The 26,572-nt window shown below is 38.5% G+C and overlaps 1 protein-coding gene across 1 annotated transcript in view; it reads right to left on the bottom strand.

Annotated features, from left to right (window-relative positions):
- The window catches only part of LGR5 (leucine rich repeat containing G protein-coupled receptor 5), a 92,704-nt gene that overhangs the window by 6,979 nt on the left and 59,153 nt on the right, over positions 1–26,572 (bottom strand). Inside the window, exons 5-15 of the mRNA XM_074164418.1 lie at positions 18,747–18,962; positions 15,902–15,973; positions 13,235–13,303; positions 10,160–10,231; positions 9,301–9,372; positions 9,125–9,193; positions 8,917–8,988; positions 5,924–5,989; positions 5,649–5,720; positions 4,588–4,659; positions 2,520–2,645 (exon numbers count right to left, since the gene is read on the bottom strand). Of these exons, the coding sequence (XP_074020519.1) occupies positions 2,520–2,645; positions 4,588–4,659; positions 5,649–5,720; positions 5,924–5,989; positions 8,917–8,988; positions 9,125–9,193; positions 9,301–9,372; positions 10,160–10,231; positions 13,235–13,303; positions 15,902–15,973; positions 18,747–18,962 (978 nt within the window). The remainder of the gene's footprint in view (positions 1–2,519; positions 2,646–4,587; positions 4,660–5,648; positions 5,721–5,923; positions 5,990–8,916; positions 8,989–9,124; positions 9,194–9,300; positions 9,373–10,159; positions 10,232–13,234; positions 13,304–15,901; positions 15,974–18,746; positions 18,963–26,572) is intronic.

Here is a 26,572-nt window from a genome sequence, read left to right on the forward strand (position 1 = left end):
ATTAGATTTGGACTTTGTCAAATTAAACTCTTTTAGAAACACTGGCTCAATTAATTTTTATATACTGCATATCTTACTGATGGTATCTGTACCCTTGATAATTCTTTTCCTGCAGCAAGGAATGCCTTTATTTTCTGTTTTTAGATTAAGCAGCAGAGACCACAAGGTCGTTTTCCACCTCACAAAGGTGTGGGGTTGACGGTGAATGGGAAGGCACAGTTATGATGGATGGAGCAAATCAATGAGATCTTTACAGCGTTGAATCAAAGCATCAGATAAAGAAGGAAGGAGTGGCTGGCAGCCTGAGTTTACTTCCTTATAGCTTGCCATAGCAGGCTGGGCTCAGCTCTGTAGAGCGTTCTCCTGCCATTGCTGAAGGTGGGGCAGAGGATGCTCAGCTCTTTGATGTGTGTGAGTATTGAACAGCAATGACCCATTTAGATGAGCAGGAAGCTTTTATACAGGAATTTGTCTTTAATGTTGTAACCAGTGTCTAGTTCCAACAACTACAAAGGCTGAAATTTCGTTTTCTTTCAGATCTCTGTTCAAGTTTGTTGCTTCATGCATTGTCTGTGCAGTGATCTCGTGTGAAGTCCTGGCCTCATTTTGATTCACAGTAGAAGTCCTGAAGACTCCAGGTCAGGATTTTACCCGATTCTCTCCTGACTGGATATAATTTGTTCTTACAGACGTTAATCAACTCTAGATATACTTTTTATCTTTTTATCATCATACTTTTTATACCTTTTTTAAAGACTTAAACAACTGCCTGACACATCCTTGTTAATTACTTACTCAGGGTAAATACACTGTAGTTGCATTTGAGCAATGTACATAATTTTACTGGTGGAAAAATCATATAAAATATAATTTTGATAAAAGAATTTTATTTATTACTTTTATCTTATTTAAAATCTTAACTGAACATAGTTCAGTTGAATAGTGGATTATTCTAGGACTACTGCAGCACCTCTTATGCCTCTAGGCCACGGTATATACATCACTATATATATGCTAGGTTAGAGTAATCAATTTGCTTGTGTTTACATTCTTCTAAAGAACCTTCAGGTATTTTAGAATTGTCACCTGCCTCAACATGTGGGCAAAGTCAGTGAGAGAAGAAAACCTACGGCAGAAGCTCAGCCTCAACCATTTCTTACAGTTGAGGCTCATGATTTCTTATGGTACTTGCTTCTTAACCTCTGAGACCCACCTGAAACTGTCTAATGTAAGAGAGGCATAAGGCTTCTAGTATTTTGAATGTTTATGTTATAGTTTCATACACTGTGATGAAGTCACTGCCCAATCTCCTCTGTGACAAACTACAAATATTGGGTTTATTAAATCTTTTAAAGCTTTGTGTCCTCACCTTGGAGCCCTTTTCTGCAGCTCTTCTCTTGGTTTAAATTAACATGCCATCATAGGAATGTTCTAGCGTGGATCCCTCCAGTGCTGTACGCAGAGGTTTAATCACCTCCACACTTCTGATTGTGACTCCCTTATAGATAACCCCAAACACTCCAGTCCTTTTCATTAGCAGTAACTTCTGCTTCAGTTGTCTGCCTGCTAAGACTCATGACTTTTCCAGTGCAAAAGGCAAATCTAGTGAGAACATAAGGATGGAGTCTCCATCCTTGAAGATACTTGAAAGCTGTCTGGAAGTGGACCTGGGCAACTGGCTCCAGATGACCATACTTGAGCAGGGGGGGTTGGACAAGATGACCTTCAGACGTCCCTTCTGACCTCAACCATTCTGGGATTCTGTAACTATGTGCACACTGTTTAATTGTTCCAAATTTTATGATATCAAACCTTTCACAGTAAAACAGGGGAAAAATGTACGTTGTACTAGTCATCCTCTAATTAAAATACAAAAACCAAGGGAGAGTTAGGGGACACTCCGAAATACCCTAAAGTCAGAGGCAAAACTCTCCTTACTGTGATTTCTCTACAGTCACCCAGTGACTGGCAGAGCTGCAAATGATCTCTAGAGAACATTTCCTTCCTGTATTACAGAGCATCCAGCAGAAAATTACTAGCATCAAAATGTTTCAGTAATAATGGCAAAGTGCTATCTGAATCTTAATCAAAACATTTCAGAAAAAAACACATTCGAACAAAAGAAGCCAAATATTTTGGAACTTCAGGAGTACATTCTTCCCTTGATATTTGCTGTGTTCTCATTAAATATAATAGAAGTTCTATAAGCACAGTCCAGTAGAAGGACATAACACTAAGCTGCTAGCAATATTGTTTTAACAGCTTTTGAAACATATCACCAGGAAGCAGATGTGGCTCATATCAAGCAAGTACTGGGGTTAATATTTCAAAACCCTTCAGAGTTGCTTCAGTTAAAAGTGAGCATAATAAAAGAAGTCTATCATTTTCATCATATTTGCTTTAGTTTTAATAGCACAGATCAAAGACTGACAATACGAAGTAACATGCGTTACACACTGACACATCTTCCATTGCACATGAACACAAATGTGGCTTATTAGTTTTAATGATATACTCACTTGAGTTCTGGAAAATTTTCAGATGATATCAAACTTTGTAGAGCATGATTTCCTGTTAATTTTAAATGAGTTAAACCATGTAGCCCCGTCACAGGAAAAGAAGACAAAAGGTTGGATGACACATCCCTGCATAACAGCAAATAAAAATCAGCTTATGGGCTTTCATTTTTTTTTTCTTCTTGCACTAGAAGCGTCATGTTGGAAAAACAGGTTAGGCTTTTCTAACTCAATCAAACATGACTGCATTAAACAGAGGCCCCAGTCAGCAGAGCAAAGCTGCAGCACTACTCAGGAGTATGCACCTATGTGTCTAGCAGAAAGCTAACAGTAGTATCTAGCAGTTAGCCAAGTCTCTGTTGCCAAATTTTGACTCCAAACATTCATAGTGGCAGTTTTGAGACTAGCAAATGAATTTAAAATCTGTTCATTAGATTGTTTGAATTAAAGGGAGCCAGTACCAGAACAGCTTCCCACAGTTTAAAAGATTCAGTGGGATGCTACAGGGCACAGATGCCCTGAAAGCTCCACAGCAAGACATATGTTTCAGGGTAGGACAGGTCTGGGCAGGAGCAGAGGAAGATGACAATTCTAAGCTGAGGTTTGAGGAGCTGAAGAAAGACAGCACAGAGCATGGATACATAACGGGGAAAGTAAAACCAGTGAATGAAAAAGTGACTGTGACCTAGGAGAAATGGTAAAGTAATCAAAGAGCGAGGAGTCCAAAGGTATTCTATTCTGCATTTTTTCCTCTCTCTTCCATTTATTCTATAAGTATTTTCAGTCCTCTTCACAATTATCTACACTGCAATACTTAAGATGGTCAACAGTCAAGAAGGAGGAAGAAGGGGAGTATGATGCTGCTGAGATGCTTTTATGCCCGAGGGTTAACAGCAAAGCTCCTGTCTCTTGGACTATCTACTGAAATCTAAGGGACTAGACATAATATTGGAGGTATGGTGATGGATTGGTCTTCTACCTTTTCTGGTTTAGTGTGTTTGTGTGTGTGCACGTGTGTCTTCCTGCTTGTAACACAGTTAAATACAAAAGGTGAAATACTGGTCCTATTGCAATAGTAAAAATGACCACTGGCTGCAGTTAGACCAGGGTTACAGATTTGCATTTCAGGAAACACTAGTACGCTGTGTTGTTGTTGTGTGTGTGTGTGTGTTAAAGGACTTTTTCTTTAACCCTCCGTGACTGTTCTGTGCTATTGATCTGAGCTACAGTTTATTGGTGGTAGCATGATGTTCCCTCACCCTTTCTTCTGTAGGAAAGTCCTGAGGAGGGCCCCCAAAAAAGGATGCCATAGGCAATATTCTCTTTATGGACATTTTGCAGTGCACCGTTCAGAGGGAAGGCTTTGCACACCAACAAAAATGAATATCCCTTTCCAAAACTAGGTTTCCCAGCACCTACTGGATCATCTGTAAGCAAACGCCCAGCAGTGTATCTTTGTGACAACCATGGAGCAGGATGACTCCAGAGAAATTTCTTTTCACGTCTTTCCCATACACCCTCAGGGATTCACCTTAAAGAGGCATTACAATGACAGTGGGAAACAGCAAATAGTTAGTAAGGACTGAGAAAAGCTTGTGAACAAGGCCAACAAAATCGGACTGCTGACCACTAACTACTCTGGCTGAAGTTACTAAAGAAGACAAACTATTCCATCAAATGAGGAATGATGAAATAAAGATGCTTACTGGAAAATGTTCCTTATTTAATTTTGAATCAAATTCCTTAGTCCTGATGCACAACACGAAATATTCCCCACTACTAAAAGAGACTGAACTGCTAACAAATTGAATGAAGAAAGGCAGATACACTGATAGGCTTCATGGACCCCAAATCATTCTGATTACACAGCGTTATATGCAGCTTTGCCATAATACCTACAGGTGTTGAACTACAAGAAAGCAGGCATTAAAATACGGATTCAACAGATCAGAAGATTAGAATACAGAAAGCCTCAATTTCTGCTGAGTGGAGCACTAAATTATTAAATTTTTTGCAGGCTTTTGCAAGAAAAATGTGAAAATTTGAATGTAGAAGATATACAAATACTTACAGTTTGATCAGAGATGGTAAAGAGGAGAAGGCATTGGGGTGAATAATTTTAATTTTGTTCCAAGCTAAATCCCTACAAGAAAAGTGAGTGGAAAATTACATACCCACTGAGTGAATATGGAAGTTTTCATACACTTGACTAGGAGGCCTAAATATAAAAAAGGTATTAATTACATGCATATTTTCAATAAGCTTCTGCATATGTCACAGTCCAAAATCTTTTTTCACTTTTTAAAATATGTCAGTCAGTTAATGATTTTAGTTATTAAATTGACCATTTTCTCTAGAATGTCTTAATGTCTTCTGCAGTCTAACACAGTTATTTTCTGTCTGCTTCACAGCTTCCCAGGGCACCAGAGAGAAGGGTGGGGTACATGGACTGCTTCTAAGAGGGCTTCATGATGTGACTAATAACAGCAAAATCCATTGTCAATAGGCTTAACTTCCTAATCTCAATCTTCACTGCCCCTGAAAAATCAAAAAACTGAAAGGAACTCTTAAAAAATGAGAGAGTACTTTTACATCAAAATATTATAAAAAGTGCGCATCCTTTGATCCTGCAAAGACTTATACCCATGAGTAATTTCCCGACAAAATTACTCTGCTGGCATATGCCTCTATAAACTGACTATAAGAAATTCAGTGAAACTATAAACTGACACATGATTAGAATCTATTTCTTAACACACTGTTCTCTATAAAAAGATTTCATGCTCCCTAGAGCTGATTATTACATGAACCTGCCAACAGACACTAGCTCTGGCTCAGTATCTCTCTCAATAGAGAGAGCAGAATGGAATAGAATAATTAACTTGGAAGGGACCCACAACGATCACCTAGTCCAACTGCGAAACATTTAGGAGTAACAGCTTTCATGGCTGTAAGTTTACATCTTTGAATTCATTGCTGCAGATGCTAAACTCCACAACGTTTGTTCTGCTTTCAGTTATGACCTAATGGGCAAAAGATCAAAGAAAATCAGAAACAAGCATGTTTTGGGGTGACAGTGTACACCCCATGTTTTTGAGAACCTGGGTGAATGGCTCTGAGAGCCATACTCACAGAGACCGAAGAGCAGCCAGCTGCCGAAACGTGTCTGCTTTGATTTCACCGATTTCATTGTGATGCAAGTCACTGAAATAGCAATAAGAATCTCCTCAGTTTCAAAGGCACTTGAGAGGACACTTCGGAGTGTTTTAGATTGTGTTTCATGATCCACTTCAACATAGTGTAAGGGTATGTATTTGGGATATGTCAAATTGGCCACCAATAACCCTGTTAATGATGCTCAAACAAATCTGTATATAAATGCCTTTTTGGGATAGTTTGATACTTACATTCTTTGGAGTTTTTTACATGCAGTAAAACAGGGTAAATCTTCCAGCAGGTTGTAAGACAGATCCCTGTAATACACAAGAAAAGAAAAGATTAACCTCAAAGTAACATTAAAAGAAAAAGATCTTTCATTGTCTACCTTCACGCTCAATTTAAAATAACTTGTTTTTATCCCCCCTCACAGAAGAATAGAAATGTGCAAACTCAGTTACCATCTCTCATCTGTCAGATTTTAATTCCTAACTGAGGAGGAGAGAAGAGGGGAAAAGGCAAGATGTATTAACTCCATATTCTATGTTTGCAAATTCCTTGCATTGTCTGAAGATCTCCTGCCTGAAGTGTAGACTTCTGAGTGTTTTACCGTAATGATATTTGCCATCTGCTCATAAGCAATATTGGATTTGCATCATGGACTTCATATTCATCATGTTTAAATTCTGATAAATATTTAAGCCATTTAAAATAATCTACTAAATATATATACTCTTTTTTTTTTTTTTTCAGAGAAGATCCTGTATTTTTCTGGCTTATAATCATAATGGACTGTAATCAGCTTTCCATTCTACACTTTTAATTAAGCAGTATTGCCTCTGATCCTTAGACTGTTATATCTTGTAACTGAGGGAAGTGGTTAAAAAAGAGTATTGGAACTAACTTTGAAATCAATCTACATGGAGGAAAAAAACCTTGAAAAGACTTGAGCCAAAACTCAACAAATTACAGAATAACTGAAACATCTGGACTGATTTATAGTATAATACAACTAATCAAAACCAAGCCCAGGCAATTTGCAGAAATTGGAGGGAAAAAAAAAAAAGGAACCGAACACCCGCCCCCACCACCCAACAATCTCATCCTATATATACATCTTGCTCAGGGAACACTGAATGGGAATTTTTCTGGTGAAAAGAATACAGAAAAAAAGCTTACGCTTATAATTAGCAAAAATATCCCTTTCCACATTTATCCAATATTATCACCTAAAAGAGTAATCTCTTTTCACTCCTATTTCAAATTCTTTAAAACTGGTTCACCTCCACCCATTCACTTCCTTGGTAAAATTTTATTTTCACTGTTACTATTCCAACAGGGGCATTTAGAATCTTCTATGTTTGATTTGTGGAAGTGGTGCAAGTAATGACTGTGTGTGTTTTTAAGGTATTCCACTCTGCTTTTACTATGCACAAAGGCTACCATCAATATATGTATATTTTTTTGTTACAGTAGGGAAGATTGCAGCCTCTGTTTTTTTATTTTTCACAGGTACTCTGTGGTCCAAATCAGATATGACAGAGGAGGATTCAAGTGAACTGAAGGCTTTTAGGCCAAGGCAAAAGATGTTTGATACGTGTGGTGGATGGTGGCTATTCTGTCATGTGCAGATTTGTGATTTAGGTCTTCTTAGAAGTATGTTATCAGCTTGAATTTTGTACATACTGACAGTCCTTCTTCACACGTGGGAAAAAAAACATCCCAAAACCGAAACTCTTCCCTCAGTTTCTGTTAGAGCTCCAGGAAATATTTCTCTTGTTTATTTTTAAGGATTTTTTCGCCACTTTGTTAACACATGAGGCTCTTGGCAGCAGCAGAGCGCCAGTGGTTTTGGTTCCTGTGTTGAGGTGTGTACCCAACTGTGCTGAGGACAGTCTCTCGAGGACTACTGGGACCGTCTTCTCACATACACCTTTACTGCAAGTGAACAGACACCCAGGAAGCCTCCGTGTCCATTCATCTGCATTTGGAAGTACTGGTGGCTAGGGAGGATGTACAAAATGCCTTTCAAAGCGGTGTTTGCGCTTGTAGTGTCTGTGCACATATCTGAGCCAGGAAACCCCTTTCAAGACCACAGTCTCTGAGTAACTTGTGGGGTTCAGCACACTTATACTTCATGTCACGGGCAAAAGTAACACGCAAACCTAAATGTGGGCTTGGCAGGCTCATTCCAGTCTGATGGGAATGGGGAAAGAGCAACTCTGCCTACAAGACATTACTGTCAAAATGGTTCCCCGCCCTTTTAAATATCAGCTTTAATAATACATAATAAAATATGTGACCTTTCAATGGACAGTCCTAATCTACTGTGAACTGTACAAGTTATTAATTACTATAGTATTTATTTGCCTTCTGTTTTGAGATTATTTATTGTTTTTGAATAATACAGCACATATTTAAACTTAAGCCTGTGTGCAGACTTTCTTCTGGCAACAGACTCTGTTTCTGCCTTTTATCATTCTGGAAATTATTATAATGAGTCCATCAACTAAAACTTAATTTTTTCTGGAAATGTTCATGACATCCACGCTGGTATTCAAATAACGTGTTAGAATTAATGCTATTGCAACGTTGGCCAGAGAACTAATACCAAATACATTCCTAGTGATGTAATACATAGAGGAAAGTGCTGTTGGCTCATTCTCAAAGAAGCAGACAGAATGATTACTTTTGTTAGTGATTAAGCAAACTCCAAGGAAGTTTCCAAGCTTAAATAATATTGGATATTTAGTATAAAAACTATGTCCCAACTATGCCAAGCAATAGGCTATTAAAATTTCAGTCAGCTACTTATGTCTGGTTGGAAAAGAAACTAGAAGAGGAGCATAACAAGGACTCAAAACTGCACTCCCTATTCGTATTTTCCATTCACTTCACTGAGTTATCTGCCTCAGTGAGGGAAAAAAGACCCCAGACTATTGTAGGGAGAGAATGAATGAAAATAAGGTAGTTCTGTTTTTTAAACAAAATCAAGAACTGTTTTACCCTTTCCTAAAAATAGCAAAGTAATTACCTTTTTCAGCAATGTATGGGAAATCCTAACTGATAAGTGGGTTGTGAACTTTTTCAGTAACATGGGGGCCCGCTCCTTGAGCTGAATTCCTAAGTAGTAACGTTAACACACATAAATAGCAGAAATCGGGTAATTTTGAAATTGCAATGCTTTAATTTTTCCATTAATCTCTTGCAATAATGTGATGTTAATAATCTTACTGAAACGTACAGCACTTGGAGATTAGGTAACTGGTCACAAGCTGATTTGGGGAGAGAGGTGATCTGTGCTCCTGTGAGTGTCCTGTTGAAAGTATTTAAAAAAAAAAAAAGAAATAAAGACTCCTTTTTAAAGATCGCAAAACCAATATATTTTTTAGGACATCATTTAGAATAAGTCAATATGCAAAAAAAAGAAAAAGTATTTCTCTAGCACTTACAAACTCTCCAGACTTGTAGTCCCTGTCAGATCAGGAAACTCTGTTATCTGTGAAGCACCATTTAAAGTCCTGGATTTTAAAAACATAATTTCAGTACAATTGTGGTGAGGGAAGTGTGAGATAATTCTAATATTGTGATATATAAAGAAAATGAAAATAAAAAAGTAAACACCTACAGAGTTCTGAGTTCTGGTAAGTGTTGAAAAGCAGATTTTCCAACAAGCTGGATAGGGTTATCATAAAAATGTCTGCAAAAAGAGGATAAAAAGACATTTTATGAAAAATATTTTAAAATACTCCAAATATATTACATGATTATACTCTAAGCAAAGAGTAAACTCTCTATGATGAATCACAGACTGTGCACCTGTGTAGCAGAGATGCACCTCTGGGCTTTTCTCACCCACTAATCTATATCCATCAACCACTTGTCACATTTTGAATATTCAAGTAGTCATTGTTTTCTTGGTTTTAAAGTCAGAGGACAGTCAACAAAATATTCTCTCTGTCTCCCGGGTTTGCAAAGATAGAAATCCAAATACGAAGAGCTGACACAAATTTAAGGTATCAGGTGAATAACTCAGAACCTCATATACTCAGAAGAGGTTCCCTTGCACCTTTGAAGCCTTTCGCTGCTTTTGCTCATAGAGCAATATTGCTCAAGATGAGTCACTATTTTTCTTATATTTATTTTACAATTTCTTATTTTGAGGTGTGCCCATTAAATGCCTTCTCATGTAAGACAACGGAATCTGGTATCCATCAAGAGAAATTTTTGCTAGCTTCTACATTGGCAGTAATGTTAAGAGACTTAGAAGAAAAAGTTCAAGTAAAAGGTCAAAGGCCAGAGAACACCATTTGCTTTCCTTCAACAGGGCATGTAAACTGCTATTCTTTACAGAAAGTTGGAAAGATATGATCTTGTTTGCTTGTTATAATGATGGGCTACACAGTACACTCACACGGAGACCAATACGATACTTAGTTCCATGTTCTTTAACAAGAAGAGTCACTGAAAAGACTATTATCACTTACATTGTAATAAGTGATGGATTACCCACAAATGCACGCTCAGGTATTGACTTGATGTTATTGCTATGAAATCCCCTACAAAAGGAAAAATGTACAGTAAGAAAAAAAAAAGTAAAGGCACAATCAGTATTCACAATGAACAATTATTTTTTTTTGTAATAAGAAAAGTATCTGTATGTCGGGGTACGACCTTGCTTTCTGGCATAGGACAGAACTGAAAAAAGCAAAAGAAAAAAAAGCAATGAAATAGCTGGAATTCTGCACTTTTCTAAATGAGCAAAACCATTCAGATGAATTAATCTGCAAAATGGCATTTTAAAATTCAGATGTCCTCAGTTGGAAACTGCTTTGTAGCTGTATGTCACGGACCTATGAATCTATGTGTGTATACAGACACAATGTAAATATACACACACACATATGAACTAATAACATTAATAGTTAAATATTAATAATTAAATAAATAACAATAAAATAGTATATATATTTCCCCCTATGCTTGTTAAACTGCAACTATTTCTTTCACTGGGATAATAATGGATTGCACAAGTTTATCAGGTAAATGATTTTATACATTATACTGTAATATGTTGAGCCTCCCACAACCACCTTTTTGTTGAAATATTTTAAATGTGGACATGAACAAACTACCCAATGTAGTTGTGCATGCTGGACAGAGGGCCAAATCTTTGTCTCATCATTAATTACTGGATTTTATTCATATGAGTAATTCTCCATTGTGAAAAACAAAAGAAACAACTAAGATTTCAAAAGAACAATGATGATTTGTGTGGGAAACTCCCATTAGTTCATTCGGGTATGAAAAAGGCTTCCCAGCTTAAATTTATGCATTTAGAAAACCTCAAATTGTTCACTGAGGCAAGCACACTTGGCCATTACTTGAACAGGTCCCACACTACTGGTTTTACTTGTTTAGGTATTGTGCTAAGAGTAGCTCTAAATCCCTAGTTTTTTTGCATGCAATAAAAACTGCATCCATGCAGATGCAGACTCCAAGCAACACGAGGATCCCATTTAATCTTAGAACCAGCAAATAGACTGGTTTTGTGGCTGTACTAAATGGGATTCCTTCCATGGCAGGAAAGCTAGGGAAATGGCACGACTGCTTCCCAGGACAGTATCTGGCCCCTCATCCCCATTCTCACTTGAGTCAGAGAGAGGGAGCAGCCCCATCATCAGTTAAGAGCAGATTCCAGTGCATTTATGCACAGAAGAGCCTGAAGCACTTCAGAGCTGCTCAGAAGAGAGTGTGCTCCCAGGTGCAGCCTGTGTCGAGGGCACTGTACCCAGGTGATACACCCTCTCGGAACCCAAGGCACTTTGTAGCCTGTCAGTTCACATACTGAGCAAAAGAGCAGTAAAATCTATCGGCAGCCCTGGGTAAAAAGACTGTATTAAGGCCACACTGGGAAAAATGCTTCTATAGGTATCTTCAAAATCCAATCTGGAAAACATTAGGTATGCATTAACTCTGGGTAACAGCTGTACCTAGTTACTTTGGAGAGATATCTACTCCTACAGCTGGGACCTTGATGTGCAGAGCATCTGGGACAATGGTGTCCCTGTGGCATCAAACAAATATGGCCCTGACTCGCTGGCCACTTGCCAGCAGATCTCCAGCTCTGACTAGCTGCCTTGGATGCCTCCAAGCTGTAGTCAAAAGCAATTATTCTGTGTTTTCAGCCCAGGCACAAATTCTGATAGAAATGAGGTCCCAACCAGAAATACCCTTACTAAGGTGGCCTTGCAATGAGCTGAACCTTTGTGGGTCCAGGCTCTCACTTGGGTGAGAATGGCAGGGCAAGCACAACCTCACTGGAGACACCTTGTGCTTCTAAGATCGGCTTCCAGGGCCCAAAGCAAGCACTGAAGCACATGGTCTCATGGTCTGTGCCAAATTTGGGATGTCAGGTTGCAATTTCACACTCCAAAGGCCCCTTGCACCTAGGAGCTTATATGAAACAAGTACTTTGATCCTTAGAGGTGAAGTCCTACAGGGCCAGTGGGCACATCAGGCAGCTTGCTGGACTGGGCACTGTGCATTTACTGCAAACCTGGGCTATCCACGTTTGGCTACTGGCTCCAGAGGTCAGCAAAAAGGCAGTCCTTTGAGGCCACTGGATTTCATACCAATTATTTTAGCCCACAGACAACATCACAGGAGCTGAGAGCAGTTGGGCTGGGAAACTCGGAGCCCCATTCCCTCTTCCAGAGCAGTACTCTTTGCCAGCACTAGAGGTGCAGAGCTGGAGTCAACACTGCCTGAGGATCCCTGCTTTGGAAAACATCCCAGGTAGCTACTTAAAGCGGCTTTAAGATCTGTTTGTGATGTAGCGGGGCTACAACCATGTCCAACTACTATATGATTACCTATTTTTTTCAAAAATCTATGCTGATGGTACCAGTAACCAGTAAATAATTCAAACGGAAAGAATTCTGAACATGTGCATTGATGTGTATGTTGTGTGTATGATGTGTGAATATAATTTCATCCATGTTTTTATAATTCAGCTGTTTCTTACAACAAATTTGGCTGGTTTCTTTTCATTGTTGATTTTTTTTTTAATGCAAACAATGTCTGTGCATCCAGAAGTGGTTTATTTACAGCACTAGAAAGGACCATTTATATGGAAAAGAAACTGCTTTAATTTAATGCAGGGAAGGGAGGGAAGAAGGAAGATATTTAAACCTGATGAACTAATAAGGGTGCCACACCTTCTTCTTAGACTAGAAGACTGTGATACATTGGATTGTTTGCAAAATCCCACTGTTGTGCTTAGGACTCAAAGTGAATTAGTTGCATTTATTATTTACTGTATTCCAAGGGTGAAGTTCCTGGAAAAACCCACTGCACAATGCAGTATAAAAGTAAAAGTTGTCAGAACTTGAATGCTCTAAACTGAGTCTTGAAAATGAGCTTTTATGCATGTTGGCATGTTTATTAGTTTTTCCTAGGATATCAGTTTTTAAGGATTACTGATAAAATCACCAGCATTTAAAAAAATAATCACACACTAGACAAAACATCCTCCTTCCTAATATGAGCTCTATACTTACAGTTCCTTTAGGTTTGTTAGTGTCCTGATAGCAGTGGGGAACTCGTCCAGACTGTTGTAATTTAAATCTCTGTGTGAAAATAGATTTTATTATTTAGGTTATGCACTGCATAACGGATAACATATAATTGTTGGCATTTGTAATGAAATATCATCTCCCATGTATTGAATAAATACATACAGCCAAAAGCCAGGAAATCCTCAAAAGTGTATGGATGTTTTCCAAAAAATTCTATTTAAGGCATATTATCATTCCTATTTTTTATCAGCATCCTATTTTTAGTTATATCTTAGCTATTCTGCAATAAAGAAAGTAAAGTGGATTCAGATACTAATAAGCGATTTGGTCTTTTGTAAATTGCCCATCCTTTCCATTACTTGAAAGTGTTAACTGGAAAAAAAATCTTTCAAACAGAATATTTAACAACTTTGCACAGTGAGCTGCATTTTACGCATTTTTTGCATCTCACTACAAAGGTTTCATTTGCCTCTGACTTACTGTCTAGTTGTATTAGTCTTTCTTTTTTTTTCACTGATGAAAAAATCTCTGAAGAGATTTTTGCCAATGGTTAAGTGGTAAAAAAAGAGATATTGGAATCTGGAGGGTAAAAATGATTGGGGGATATCTTCCTCTGGCTAACACAAGTAGGAAAACATATAGTAAGTTCAACGTTACCATTAACTGTGTTGTTAATTTTAAGGTTTGTCGTTATTCATAAGGAGAATATTTCTAAGCATGTAAATTGTAAAAACTTATTTAGCTAGGGTAGTGACCTCTGCTTTAAGAACTGCTCATGCTGTGGCTGTAATTAGATTTTATTCTGGTAGGCTGAATGGACTATAAGCCTACTTCTGCCCTCAACATGACATGTGCATCCTTTAGCATTCATGAGACACCTGAAACTAAAATTGAGATATGCCAGTTTACTGTGATGCTCTCCAGCACCGCTCTATGAAGAACATAGTCTCAAAAACTTGAGGAAAAGCCTTTTTAAACAGGCAAAACACAAATCACAGTTTACAATAGATTGAAATTGAAATACTATCAGGCTGAAGTAATGCAGGCAGGAAACTGCTGTCTGAACTCAACAAGGCTTTCCTTCCTGCTTGTAAATCTCTCTCTCCTGCTTATTGACAAAAAGAGATTACAGGCATGTATGGTTTGGTTTTGCCCTCCAGTGGTATGTGACTTCCAGACCTATGCATTGATGCAAACAAATGATCTTAAAGCTGGCGCCCATCATTTATACCCAGATCTCTTTAGATTATCTTGAAACTATCTGGAAACGGTCTACACAGTATGCAATTACTGTGCTCGAGGCAAGTGCTACGTTCTCCTGCTGCGGTGAAGGGGCTGCACCTACACTTATTCCCAGGTTCATGACTGTCCTCTATGTTTTCATCTCTCTCATGCCAGGTGTCTGGGGCTGGGTTTGCAATTACTTATTCCATTGTTCTGTTTTCCCCCATTTTTGACCAAGTGCCATGTGAATCTCACTTAAAAAAACAAAACAAGTGATTACATTTTCCTTCTCCCTTTCCCATCCCCCTTTCCGGTGCTACACTGAGGGACTTCCTCTCAACTCACAGACGGATAAAAGCCAAAAGTCAAAATTGTAAAATTGCAATTCAGTGCCAAGGGATCAATGTAATCAAAACTAGTGATTAAAAAAAAAGCCCCAAACTTCTTGCTTTCTGATCTTAATGAAAGTGGGCAGTACGTAGTTCTGTGAATTAGAAAGTAAATAGTCACTTTTAGACTAGCATTATTCATATTGGAAACTTTGTCCATTTGTTCCTCATAACAAGCCTTTCTACCTCTGTCCTGGTTGAGCAAAATATCTAAAATCTCTGAAAATGATGCAGCTGATTCTTGCAGGTGCCAGGGGAAAGGATATGCAATGTTTTACTGTCCCTGTAGCATTTTGGGGGTTTGTGGTCTACTCTCACAGGCAACATCTTTATTCGATTAACTCTGTAGTGAAATACTTTGCGCTAACCATCAGCACTGTGTACCTGTCTGATGTTCTTCTGTAGAATTATTTTTTGTTAGAAAACTCAATTGGTCTGAACAGAACTATAGGGAAAACTTGTGGAAATTTCAATCTTTACCAGCGCTATTCTTCATCAGAGCTCTTTAAAGACAAAAACTTGGATAGAACTGAAACATTCGTCTTCCCTCCTTGTAAAACACATGCATAATTTGGCTACCTGGCACTTTTGCTTTTTCCAGGGATAAAAAAATAAAACCATCTAATTTTATAACCCTTCTCTATGGCAAGACAGATTCTTAATGTGACAGCTTTTCATTGTGAAAATTTCCCAATCTAGCTATTAGCTTTTTGATTAAACAAGACAAGGAAATAGTACTAAACTATGCAAACGTAACTGTTCATGAATAGCCACTTCTTTTTCAGGGCTCAGTACAGTTTTCAACTGTCCTTCCAACAATTTATCAATTGACAATGCTTATTAAAAAGGCAAACTAATTTTACAGTCAAAAATAGGATTTGCTACATAGAGTCATTGTACACCATCACTTAGATCCTGTAGCAATTAGGCAAGCCAAAAACCACATTTGGCTTTTAGGCTATTTTTATTCTTTCAGAATATTAATGAAAACACTTAAAAAAAAAAAAAAAAAGGAACAAATAAGAGGTCAACTCACAAAGTCTCTAGGCTGTGGAGCCCATCAAAGCATTTCTTTCCCAGGGAGTAGATTCTATTGTTATGGAGATGTCTGCAGGGGAACATTAAGCACACAGTCAGGAAAGCACACTGCGCACAGTGGACTTAAGCAAAACATTTTGATGGTTAAATCAAAAGAAACTTATTTTCAGGCATGCACTGATTATATGCAAGTCATGCTTTTGCAAGAGCATGTATAGAGGTACCTCCGCCACCCTCCCTGCTTTTTCCCAGTATCTCCCCACTCACACAAGCTTCCATTTGGTTTCATAGAAGGGATTTGCTTTAAAACCACCTGGATTGTTTAAGAAGGGTATATCCTGGAGTTCCAGGCTGGGGCTTGCATATCGAATACCGGGAATCGTAGACATATTCTCAGTGGTGGTTAATTAACAGGTTGCCTTAAAAACTCTGTGTGGGGTGTGTATTTGGAAGATGTATATTCAGAGGGTGTTAGAGGGTATGGCACAGAACAGGAGCAGGTGAGGAGATGGGCAATACGGCAGACAGCAAAGGGGCATTATGCTTGCAGAATGAAAGAAGACACAAAGCCACAGGACAAAAAAAGTCGTAGCTTCACTGAGATGAGTAAACTAACAAATCATAAAAGTGCTGTAACTTGCCTTCCTTTGAAACTATAAAAATCAACAACTACTTTCGCAAATGTGTAGCAATTGAAAGCAATTTTGTTACATATTTCAAGCCCGCATGAAGGCTCTGAATGCTGCCTACTTCTATGTCTTTTAGACCAACGTGGAACCCCCCCACTCTGTGTGAAGCTCATTAACGTAAGCAGATACAACTTGGAGCCACTTCAGGTTGTTTTTTAAAAAGGATGCCTTTTTCCCAGATTTTTCCTTTTATTTTTTTCCTGACACTCTACCCTTATAGTGGAGGGAAACTACAGGAGTAGCACTTTAAAAGAAAAGAAGGTCTGTGAATTAGGGGCTGCCAGACACTTCCCCTTCAATGCTTCATTCTGCTCTGAAAATACTGTTAAAGATCAGAGGCTCTTTAAATATTCTACAGAACCTACAATAATTGAGTCTACCTGTCCAGGTAGACAGACAGGCATTCTGATGGCAAAATGCAAATGTTCTGTGAGTTTTTTCTCTCCTAGGAAGAAACTTAACCAACTTTTTTTTTTTTTTTTTAAATTACTAAACTGAACTTTAATGCTTTAGTTAGCATGAAGAGCGCATCTCTAAATTCCAATTATGTTTCATCTTTGTCATGATAGAGCCTCAAACCTGCTCCAACTGACCATGCATTTTTGCACTGACTTTAAAATTTGCCAGACAGAATAGAGTAGCAAACAAAAGAAAGCAGAACCACACACGAAGACTTTTGATGAGCCAAAAATATCAGATGTTGTAGATGACAAGGAATTATTCAATTATTAATCAGTATGAAGCCCAGAAGATTAGAAATAAGCAAGGCAGATCTAAAATAAGGAAACCTAACTGAGGAGGAGCAATCAAGGCATGAAAAGAAATAATTTTCTTCTGCATTTCTTAACTGTCCTCTTATCACTGTATTTCTGGTAAGGATCTAGAGAATGATGTTCAAACAAGTCTTTTGTCTTTAGCATTACTGGCATAAGTCTAAAAGCTCAGTCAAATGACAAGCCCATCCACTCTTTAACTTGAATGGGATTGATGCTTAGTGTAAACAGAAAGCAAATATTTTGTGGCACAAGGCAGCTGTTGCCCCCCATTTTTGGTGCCCTATATGTTTATATGAATATATTAAGCACTAGGAAGAGATGGTGATTATAACTGTCAATAGAGAACCCTGGCATGTGCCAGGTTCAGTGCTCACACTGGGGCTAGAATACGCTAAAATACGCTGTGTCTTACAGACTATGGCTTCAGACAGCTTGTAAAGCTTGAATATATTATTCTCTCTTTAATAATGCTAACATTTTCCAAAGTATCCTGAAATAACTTATCCACCTCACTTCCCCTCCTCAGTTTCTCCAACCAGTCTAGAATTTTTTCCACTTGGTACATTCCCAGAAGATAAAAAGCTGCAAATGCGTTCCATAGTATTCCTTCTAGATTTTGGTGCGAGCTACGCATGTTTCATCTGGTTGAACTGTTATGCAAAAATAACAAAATAAAAAACTACATATACTTTCTATGAAGGGAAATGCATACTTTTTCTACTGGACAGCATTTCCAAGTCACCCAGAAAGCTTTCAGTTCATTTCCTTTTTCTAATCTTCCCTCATTCAGTACACACTGCCTTAGAGTCTGAGGGCACACAATTCATCTCTTCCTGTTGTTTTGCTGACCAGATAGGGTGATTTTTTTAGTTCCCTTACATAGTTCTTTACTGGGGATGGAAACTTTTAAGCTAGATCAAAACAAGTGATTTAGCAAATGCTAGTTTAAGTGTGGGAAGCTGTAAAAATCTTTTTATCCAAGACAATTTTTAAAATTTTTGTTTTGTAGTATATGTACAAGCCAGAAAATTTATCTTTCAAAAAACCAATTTTCTGCAACAAATGGAATTGACCACTTGGTAAAGGAATATCACTAAGCCTAGTGCAAATGTAGAAGGGAAACTGCAGATTATAGCCCCAAGATATCAATTTAATCCTAAGAATTTAAGAACGAAACAGACATTTAATTAACTCAGGTATATACCTCTTTACCTATCATTTGTCAAGTGGGGAGGTACTAGGGGAATATGTAATTATTAAAGTTTGTCTCAGGCAACGTCTAAATTAAACATTGCATCTTCAAGTCATTTATCACAAACTGGTCAAAGCCCTGCAAAGAAGCAGAGATTGTGGCTAAAAAACAATTGATAAAACTTACAGAACTACCAAACTAGAGAGGTTTCCAAAAGCATAGTCTGGTATGTAATGAATTTTATTCAGTGCCAATGTCATTGCCTGAAGTGCTGGTAAACTTCTAAAAGCTTGGACGGGAATTTCTGTCAAAGAATTATCATCTAGCCACAGGTGTCTAAGGGAGACCAAGCCATTGAAGCAGTTGGGGGGCACATAGTTGATGTGGTTGGCATCCAGACGTCTAGGAAAAAAAGAAATAGAGAAAATTGACTCTGAGAAAAGAACAGTGGACTTACACAATGGATATCAGAAGTTATCACCAAGAACACAACCCCAAAGGACGGACATGAGTTGCCATGTCCATTTTTCATTTCCTGGAGATTCTACATTTCCACCTTGTTTGCAACTGCACCCCTGAGACCTCACATCATGTTTACAAGTCCCCTTGTCAGCTGGCTCTCCACAGACAGCTCTCCTTTGGAGCCATCAACTTACTGAGAGCACACACTGGTAATTCTTAAGCACAGTCTTTCTACAGACCGGGTATGAATTTGTTTCCTTTCCTCATTATTTGACAATCATCTGGAATAAAATAGTGTAAGAAATTCAGCCAGAGATTCTCTTTCAGAACCTATAAATGACTGAGCTGCAAGATGATTAGGATTTCCATACACTAGACACCCATTCTAGGAGCCAAAAATAAAATTCACTTCTAAGTCTCTGTTCTCATTTTACCTTTTCTTACATACTGTTTATTCCAATGATTCTAATGAGCACTGAAGTTCACATTTTTTAGTAGTGGAGCAAAATGTTTTTGTTTTTGTTTGTTTGTTTGTTTGTTTTTAATTAAAGATCAGTGTTGGCAATGTGATTTATTTACTTTGAAAAAGAAATTGTGAAATACACTTCAGTTGCTGCAGAGCCAACAGAGGGAGCTCAACTGCACATCGTACCTTTTCAGAGCCTGCAGGTGATATCTTGCTCTCACACTTGTGTAAATAAGGATTAAATCTACTGAACCTTTTGCAGATGTGGTGCTAGAAATATTATGTCATATATTCATTGGCTTTTGCTTTTGCTCTATTTTGCTTTCCCGTTGTGATGCTTTCAGGGAAGTATTCAAAAGTGTGCTTCAGATTTCTGAAACTCTGCGAAACATCCAGCCGGTGATCTGTACTCCGATACACTTTTTCTGCTTTTAATGTGTTGTAGGGACTTGTACCTTGTTCCAAACATGAAAGCCACGCTCTAAAACTGTTCTTGAAGATGTCTGTACAGAGGAGTAATTAAGTGAATGGTAAAACAGAAATAAATTTAAATAGAGGTTTGAAAACATTACAGAACAAACAGACACACCCAGGGTACAAAGAAGTAATTCTGTACAACCGAAATTTGGTCTGTTTGAGAGAAATGCAATACTCTTTGTGGTGGGCATACTAATCTCTTTATTTAAAGCTGCTTCTTCATTTACAGTCATGTAAAATGTCAGGTCCATTCTATCTCCTGCTCCACGCTGCTCCTACCTACTGCATGAGAACAAATAATGATCGCTAAGGCTCTGTGCCAGGCTGGCAAATAACTGAGACAAGGTCAGTTGGAACAAATTTATAAAGTTCAGTGTCAAAGCCCTTGTACAATTAAAATTTCAAAATAATAACTGACATGGCAGGCAGCAGAGACAGCTTCCAAAATAACTCAAGGGTCTGTCAACAAATGGGTGAGGCTGGAAATGTTTAGAAATACTCATGCTGTACCTCCGCCATTCCCCGGGCAACAACCATGCTACGCCTGTGTTTTCAAATAAGGTATAATTTGAATGAGTAGATGAGGTTTCTTTGTGTTCAGTCAGAAGTACATTTCTTCCCTGGGTGATGCTGATATGTAAACTAAGAAGTTACAGTTGCCTTAGTTTGACAGCTACGCTGATTAAAGAATGGAGGCTTTATTCAACCTAAATGTGTTACTGTATTACAGCTAACATCTCGTTCCACCCCAAGGTTGCAGCTCCAACATCCCCATTGACTCCACAGAAATTACTCACAGGATGCCCGGCCACGTGGCAAAGCCAACAGCCACTTGTTTATATGTGACTCCGTGGCTGAAATGGCACGTCAGTGAGACCAGGATTTTTACCTGACCAATATGTGGTGGCAAATCAAGGAACGGATTTTCTTTATAGCTGAAGTTTCCAAATATAAACCCACCACTGGCTATGTAAACAAAATACACAACATAGGAAGAAAGATAGGACTGCTGTAACAGAAATGAGATTCTAGGTAGTTGGATTATTGTTTAAATAAACTTTGGAAGAAATCAAGAAGCTATGATGATTTGTGCCGCAGGTCTTATAACAGGATTACATATCCTGCAAGTGCTTGTAAGAAGTACTGCCTCAAGTGCTCTTTTGTTATCTAATCTTTTTAAAATTTCCAAGTACCGTTTTCCCTCTTGCAGATATTAAAAGGTTTCAGCAGTGGTTATGTTTCCTGTCATACTGCAGGCAATGCACACTGATGTATAAAGCATTGATCAAAATCGCTGTTTTCAGCCAATTGTTTTACATGTGTTGATCAAAGTTTTGGCACTTCCAGAACTAAACCCATTAACTCACAAACATGACCCTATTTATAATTGAAAATATATAGATAACATGTGGTGAGTTTGAAAGCTGCTATTATATTCCAGAGAGAGCCAATTTAGGGAAACAGAAATGCTTGATCTCTTCTGATAGGCAGCATGTAAATAAAGCAGCCAGTATGAAATTCACCATGAGCTCACTTAAAATGTCCAAACCTTTCAAAGTAAATGCTTGAGCTATGTGGCCTGTATCCCACTGGTGTTTCCTGTGACATACTGTGAATGCTACAACCATGTGCATAAATTATGAAAAGATATTATTCATATAGAATTGTAAAAAGGACTCATTGACTGGTACTCTGGAATGAGCGAAGGCAGATGTTTGAAAAATATTTGATTTGCATTTTTTTATCAATTCAGTATGACCGGATACTTAGTTTTATGCCACTGGTAGGTTTCTAAGGGAATATATATTTTTTTCCTCTTTCTGAGTCTTCTGTCAAGAGCAAGCCCAGCTACAACCTGGATGTACCTTGTGATCAAGAAAAGCCTTAATGTCTTGTTGGTGTGTTTTGCTCATTCATTCAGGTTTAAATTAAACACTAGTTATGGGATCAGGAAGGAGATTTCTCCCAGGTCATCCTCCCTTCTGAAATAAACAGCCATTATGCAGATTGCATCTCCTTGCAATGCAGGAGGGCCTGAATACAACAAAGGGACCAGAGAAGAGCAGAGCCACAAAGCCAGATAAAGAAGTCAAGGACAAAATATTTCTTCTGACATTTAAGTTTAAAATAGGAGAGGTAAAACCAAATGAAAAGGGGCAGCAGATTAATGACGGGGTGCTCTCCTCCCTTTCCTACCACCTTGCTCCTCTCCGTACCCGGCTGTTACCCAGGGAGCTGCAGACAAGCCTCTCCACGAGGTGCCGGGTAGTGATGGACGGAGGCTGGGGACAAGGCCTCTCTGGGGCGGGTATAATGGGCAAGACGGGGTCAACTGCAGCCCCACCATCTTCGACAGCGTTTGTTCATAGAAGTTGGGCTAAAGCCCCATTTAAGTAATGGCAAGTAACATCAAAACTGGCTCTGTAATGAAAATATAGCTGGCTATTGTGAGCCATGTTTTTCAAACATGGCCCCTTTACACAGGATATCCCCTTCAGTCCACAGGGAAAATGCTAGGGCTATTGTAAATGCTTAATTGCAACACACCAGCGCAGCAGTTCCCACAGCTCACTTTCAGCTCTGCCCCTGCATGGGCTTCTACAAGACTGATACAGAAAACCCTGTGTCACAGAAGCAAGACCAAAAAAGAAAAGTCACAAGTGGCAGTTTAGGAGCATTTGTTTCTGGCCCAGTGCTCAGTTTTACATGGGGAGGTCTCTGCAGCTCTGGGAGTTTCAATTCTGAGCGTTTCTCTTCATGAGCAGCCTGCTCTAGTGGAGGTGTCCCTGCCCATGGCAGGGGGGTTGGAACTCAATGATCTTTAAGGTCCCTTCCAACTCTAACCAGTCTATGATTCTACGCTGCTCAGGTGTTTTGGTAAACCAAAACGGTGGACTGGGATGCTTGTCCATGGCATGAAGCACAAATAGCCAGTTGCAGTGCTGGTTTTATACAAAGATTGGCTCTGATACTGGGTACTCTCAATCCCCACCGGTGGGAAAAAGTGGGGGCCAAGAGGAGTTGTTGGGTTGTCCTAGGAATCTGGCTGCACACTCAGATCAGGAGTCCACGGTTAGATCAGCACATTTGGTGTGGCATGGAACACTCCTGGCTCCTGCAGCCAACTGGCTGGCAGCGGCCCATGCTACGCCAGTGACCTCTCCTAGGCTCCCAAATGAGACGGCTGTATGCAGAGCACCAACTGGGGACGGGCCCAGGGGTGTGTGAACTGCCAGATGGTCCCAGGGAAAAGTTCAGACAAATGTTAATTGGCATGGGTCAAAAGTGTGCCAAGGACCCTGTTAACACTGCAGCAGGACAGACGGTCATGGCCAGTGCCTGGGAGCACTCTTAAGCACTGTTTGCTTTGCTAGGCTGGCTGTAGCCACAGTCTGTCACTGTATGCTACCCAGGAGGATCTCCTCGGAAATCTAGTGTGAGCCTATATTTCTAGTCTAACCTAACTGCTAACCCCTCCAACAGCGACTCCTTGTCCTCCTCCTACACGTGGTGTATGTCCTGGTGGGCTTCAGCCATGCGGGATATTTTTGCATAGCAGTTCTGAGGTTGAGAAATTTGTCTGTCCCTTACAAACATGGTAAAAAATTGCTCAGAAGATACAAAAAGAGTCATATGCCTAGTAGCTTCTACTGGATGAAAGAAAACATCACCCAGTGACCTGGAACTGCTGATCTAGCTCAGCCAATTTTCACCCCACTCTGAAAGCAATTGGCCCTACAGCTGGTCGAGTTAGGGACTGCACCCAAATAAAATAGTAGCACATGCATTTTTAGGGAACCTTGCACCTCTGTCTTCCTCCCAGCTGTTTATCAAGCTAGAAAAATGTCTGTGGCTGAGAGGGGTGGTCTTATATTGTACTAGTGCTCCACCTTTCAGTCACTCCTCTGTTATCTAGTGCCCCCTAGGGCTCTAGTAGCCTGGATGGTTAAGACGTGTGATTAAATGAGAAGACTGCAATGGTGAGTTTTGAGACATCTTTGCGTTTGTGTAGAGACACATGCATGAGTACACACAACCTTGATTTAAGCTGTGGGAAATTCCTCCTCAGGGAGTTTGTGGGTACCTGTTGAGGTACCTGGTTTCCTCAGAAGGATAATGCCATCTGTAGGCTTCATTATCATGGGGTGTAACATGGAAAACCACAACTAAAGCTCCTGCCTGTTCATGAAAACAGTTCTCTTGAGAGAATGTGATTTCTTTAAAGTTGTTTAATCTTTTAACTAAAAATCAGCATTATTAAGACAAGCATCAAAATGGAAAAAAAATCGTTTAAAGTTAACATTTCTGAAAAAAAAACTTTTTAATTTCAAGCCTGAACTGGAAGCATTTCAGAATTCTGTGCCCTCAAAGTCTTCAACTCTTTGTTTGGATTAAGAATGAAAACTTCTATTGAAATGCCAAATATTTGGAGGAGTAAGGAGAACATGAAAAATCCATTTGCTGATCTGTTCCAGACAGGCAATTATTAAGAACATCCAGGATGATTTCTAGATAATCTTTTATGTAAAACTTGATGTCACCATTAGGTGCTCCACAAATACTGAAATATCTTAAAAATAAAATTTAAGCAATTTACAAAGTCCGTTAGGTAATTTGAAACAAATTTCATTGACACTATTTTCTTATCTTGTTACTTGTAAAATCAAATTAATTTGCTTCCCTGAATTCCAAGTTTGCAAGTTGTCAAGGGAGAAAAGGTGGTTTATTTTTTCCCCTCTATCAACTGTTCCCAGCATTTTGGAAGATGGGCTATGTTCTCTTCCGCGCTATTTCCTACCATTACAGTAAAAGTCCTCTTAAATTTTACAGGAATGAAAGCAGGTGATACAGTAAATAATGCTTGCTTGTAAATGTCCTTCATAACTGGTTTTGCATGGGCAGTGAGATAGCACCCGATCTGATCCTGATTCTGACTACTACTGTGTTTTACAATGCAGCAGTAAAAGCTGCTCATTAACAATGATGCCTAAATAAGCAAATAAACAGGGAGTGAAGTTTCATCTGTAGTCTTCACTGGAAAGGGTTGTATTACAACAGAATCACTAAAAGAATAGCAGATGCTTTGCTTTTCCATCAGCAATGCCAATTACACTTTCCTCCTTTATTTAGCAACATTCACAAATGGAGATCTGCAGCTTATCAGTTGCTAGCAATATAAAATTTGTGTTAACATGTTCAGGGAAAAAAATAAATAAAATAAATTGGTATATCATTGCCTGCTTTGCCAATCCCTTCTTGTTCAAAAATACTTAAATTATATGCCAATTCTGGTACATAAGGAATGTAATTAGAAATGACAAGACAATTATACTAGAGAAAAAAACCCTATTTAAACAAATATATACATTAAATGAAAAAACGGGACAGAGAACAAGCTTTCAATTAACAACAATATTTGAAAAACAAATCCATATACATATGTAAAATGTTTTTGGACTATGCAAGTATATTCAAAATCACTGAAAGGCTTCTTGATTTAAAAGCAGCATGGAGATATTGATGCTGTGGAAATCACAGAATCCAGAGACCAGCTGTTTCTAAAGAAACACATTTGCTCAAGGTGAGTAACAGGGAGGACAGCACTCAAGTGACACTTCAAACCCTGCTGCCAAGATCTGAGTTGTGACACAGAAGTGATTGTGTGTTCCTCACTTTCAACAGTGGTACCTGTGAACATATTTTACTCTTTTTGGCTTAACACAAATAAATGCCATTTGAATTGTTAGGACTAGTAATCCAGGTAATTTGTATTCACACTAGATTTCAGAGGAAGATTATAGCCCATATAATAAGTTGAAGATATCCTTCTGCTGGAGGAGATCAAAACTACATCTCAAAATCAACATGTTCTGGTTACTTCCTCATTAAACAAAGTAGCACATCACTGTTGTTGACTATTGAACTACAAAGACTTTTCTAAAATTGGAGAAGATTTTAATATTGCCTAATCTTATTGTTGCTTCAGTGACATATTGACAAGTGAAATACTGTTGCTTGTTTGTTTTGAGGCAACAGTACAAAGCTTTTCTCAGATTTTTGCTGTTGAAGATGAAATTCATAAGTCTTATGGTTTGGGGTTTTTTATTGTGTGCCCATTTCTCATTTGATAGTATTTATTGAATAATGTCAGCTGTCTGAAGAAGACTGATCTATTCTAGAGGTAGGTCAAGCATCAAGAAATTTATGAATATTTATCACTCAAACTTGTCACACCGTTCTGCATGCCAGCAATATTACAACTTGGACAAGAAAGTGGAAGAAATTGTTGCTTGTTCCTGCAATACATGAACGTTGCCACAGGCCATTTAACATCAATTAAAGTATCTATCAATACTGATACCTATACTGTCATTTTTGAGCCTGGAACTAGATAATAAGGAGAGCTCATCATCCAGAAATACCTTCTTGTGCAAAAATTTGTGATGAATTTTCACTACAGGTGAACATGGAAAACTTGTGTGTGCATATCTATACACATATATATTGTGCATGTACATGTACACGATTATGTATGTATTTCACTGAATTTCACTGAATTTTTTTAGAGTTGGAAGGGACCATATAGATCATCTAGTCCAACTCCCCT

Source organism: Numenius arquata, chromosome 2 (genome assembly GCF_964106895.1).
Source record: "Numenius arquata chromosome 2, bNumArq3.hap1.1, whole genome shotgun sequence".
NCBI classification, from domain to species: domain Eukaryota; kingdom Metazoa; phylum Chordata; class Aves; order Charadriiformes; family Scolopacidae; genus Numenius; species Numenius arquata.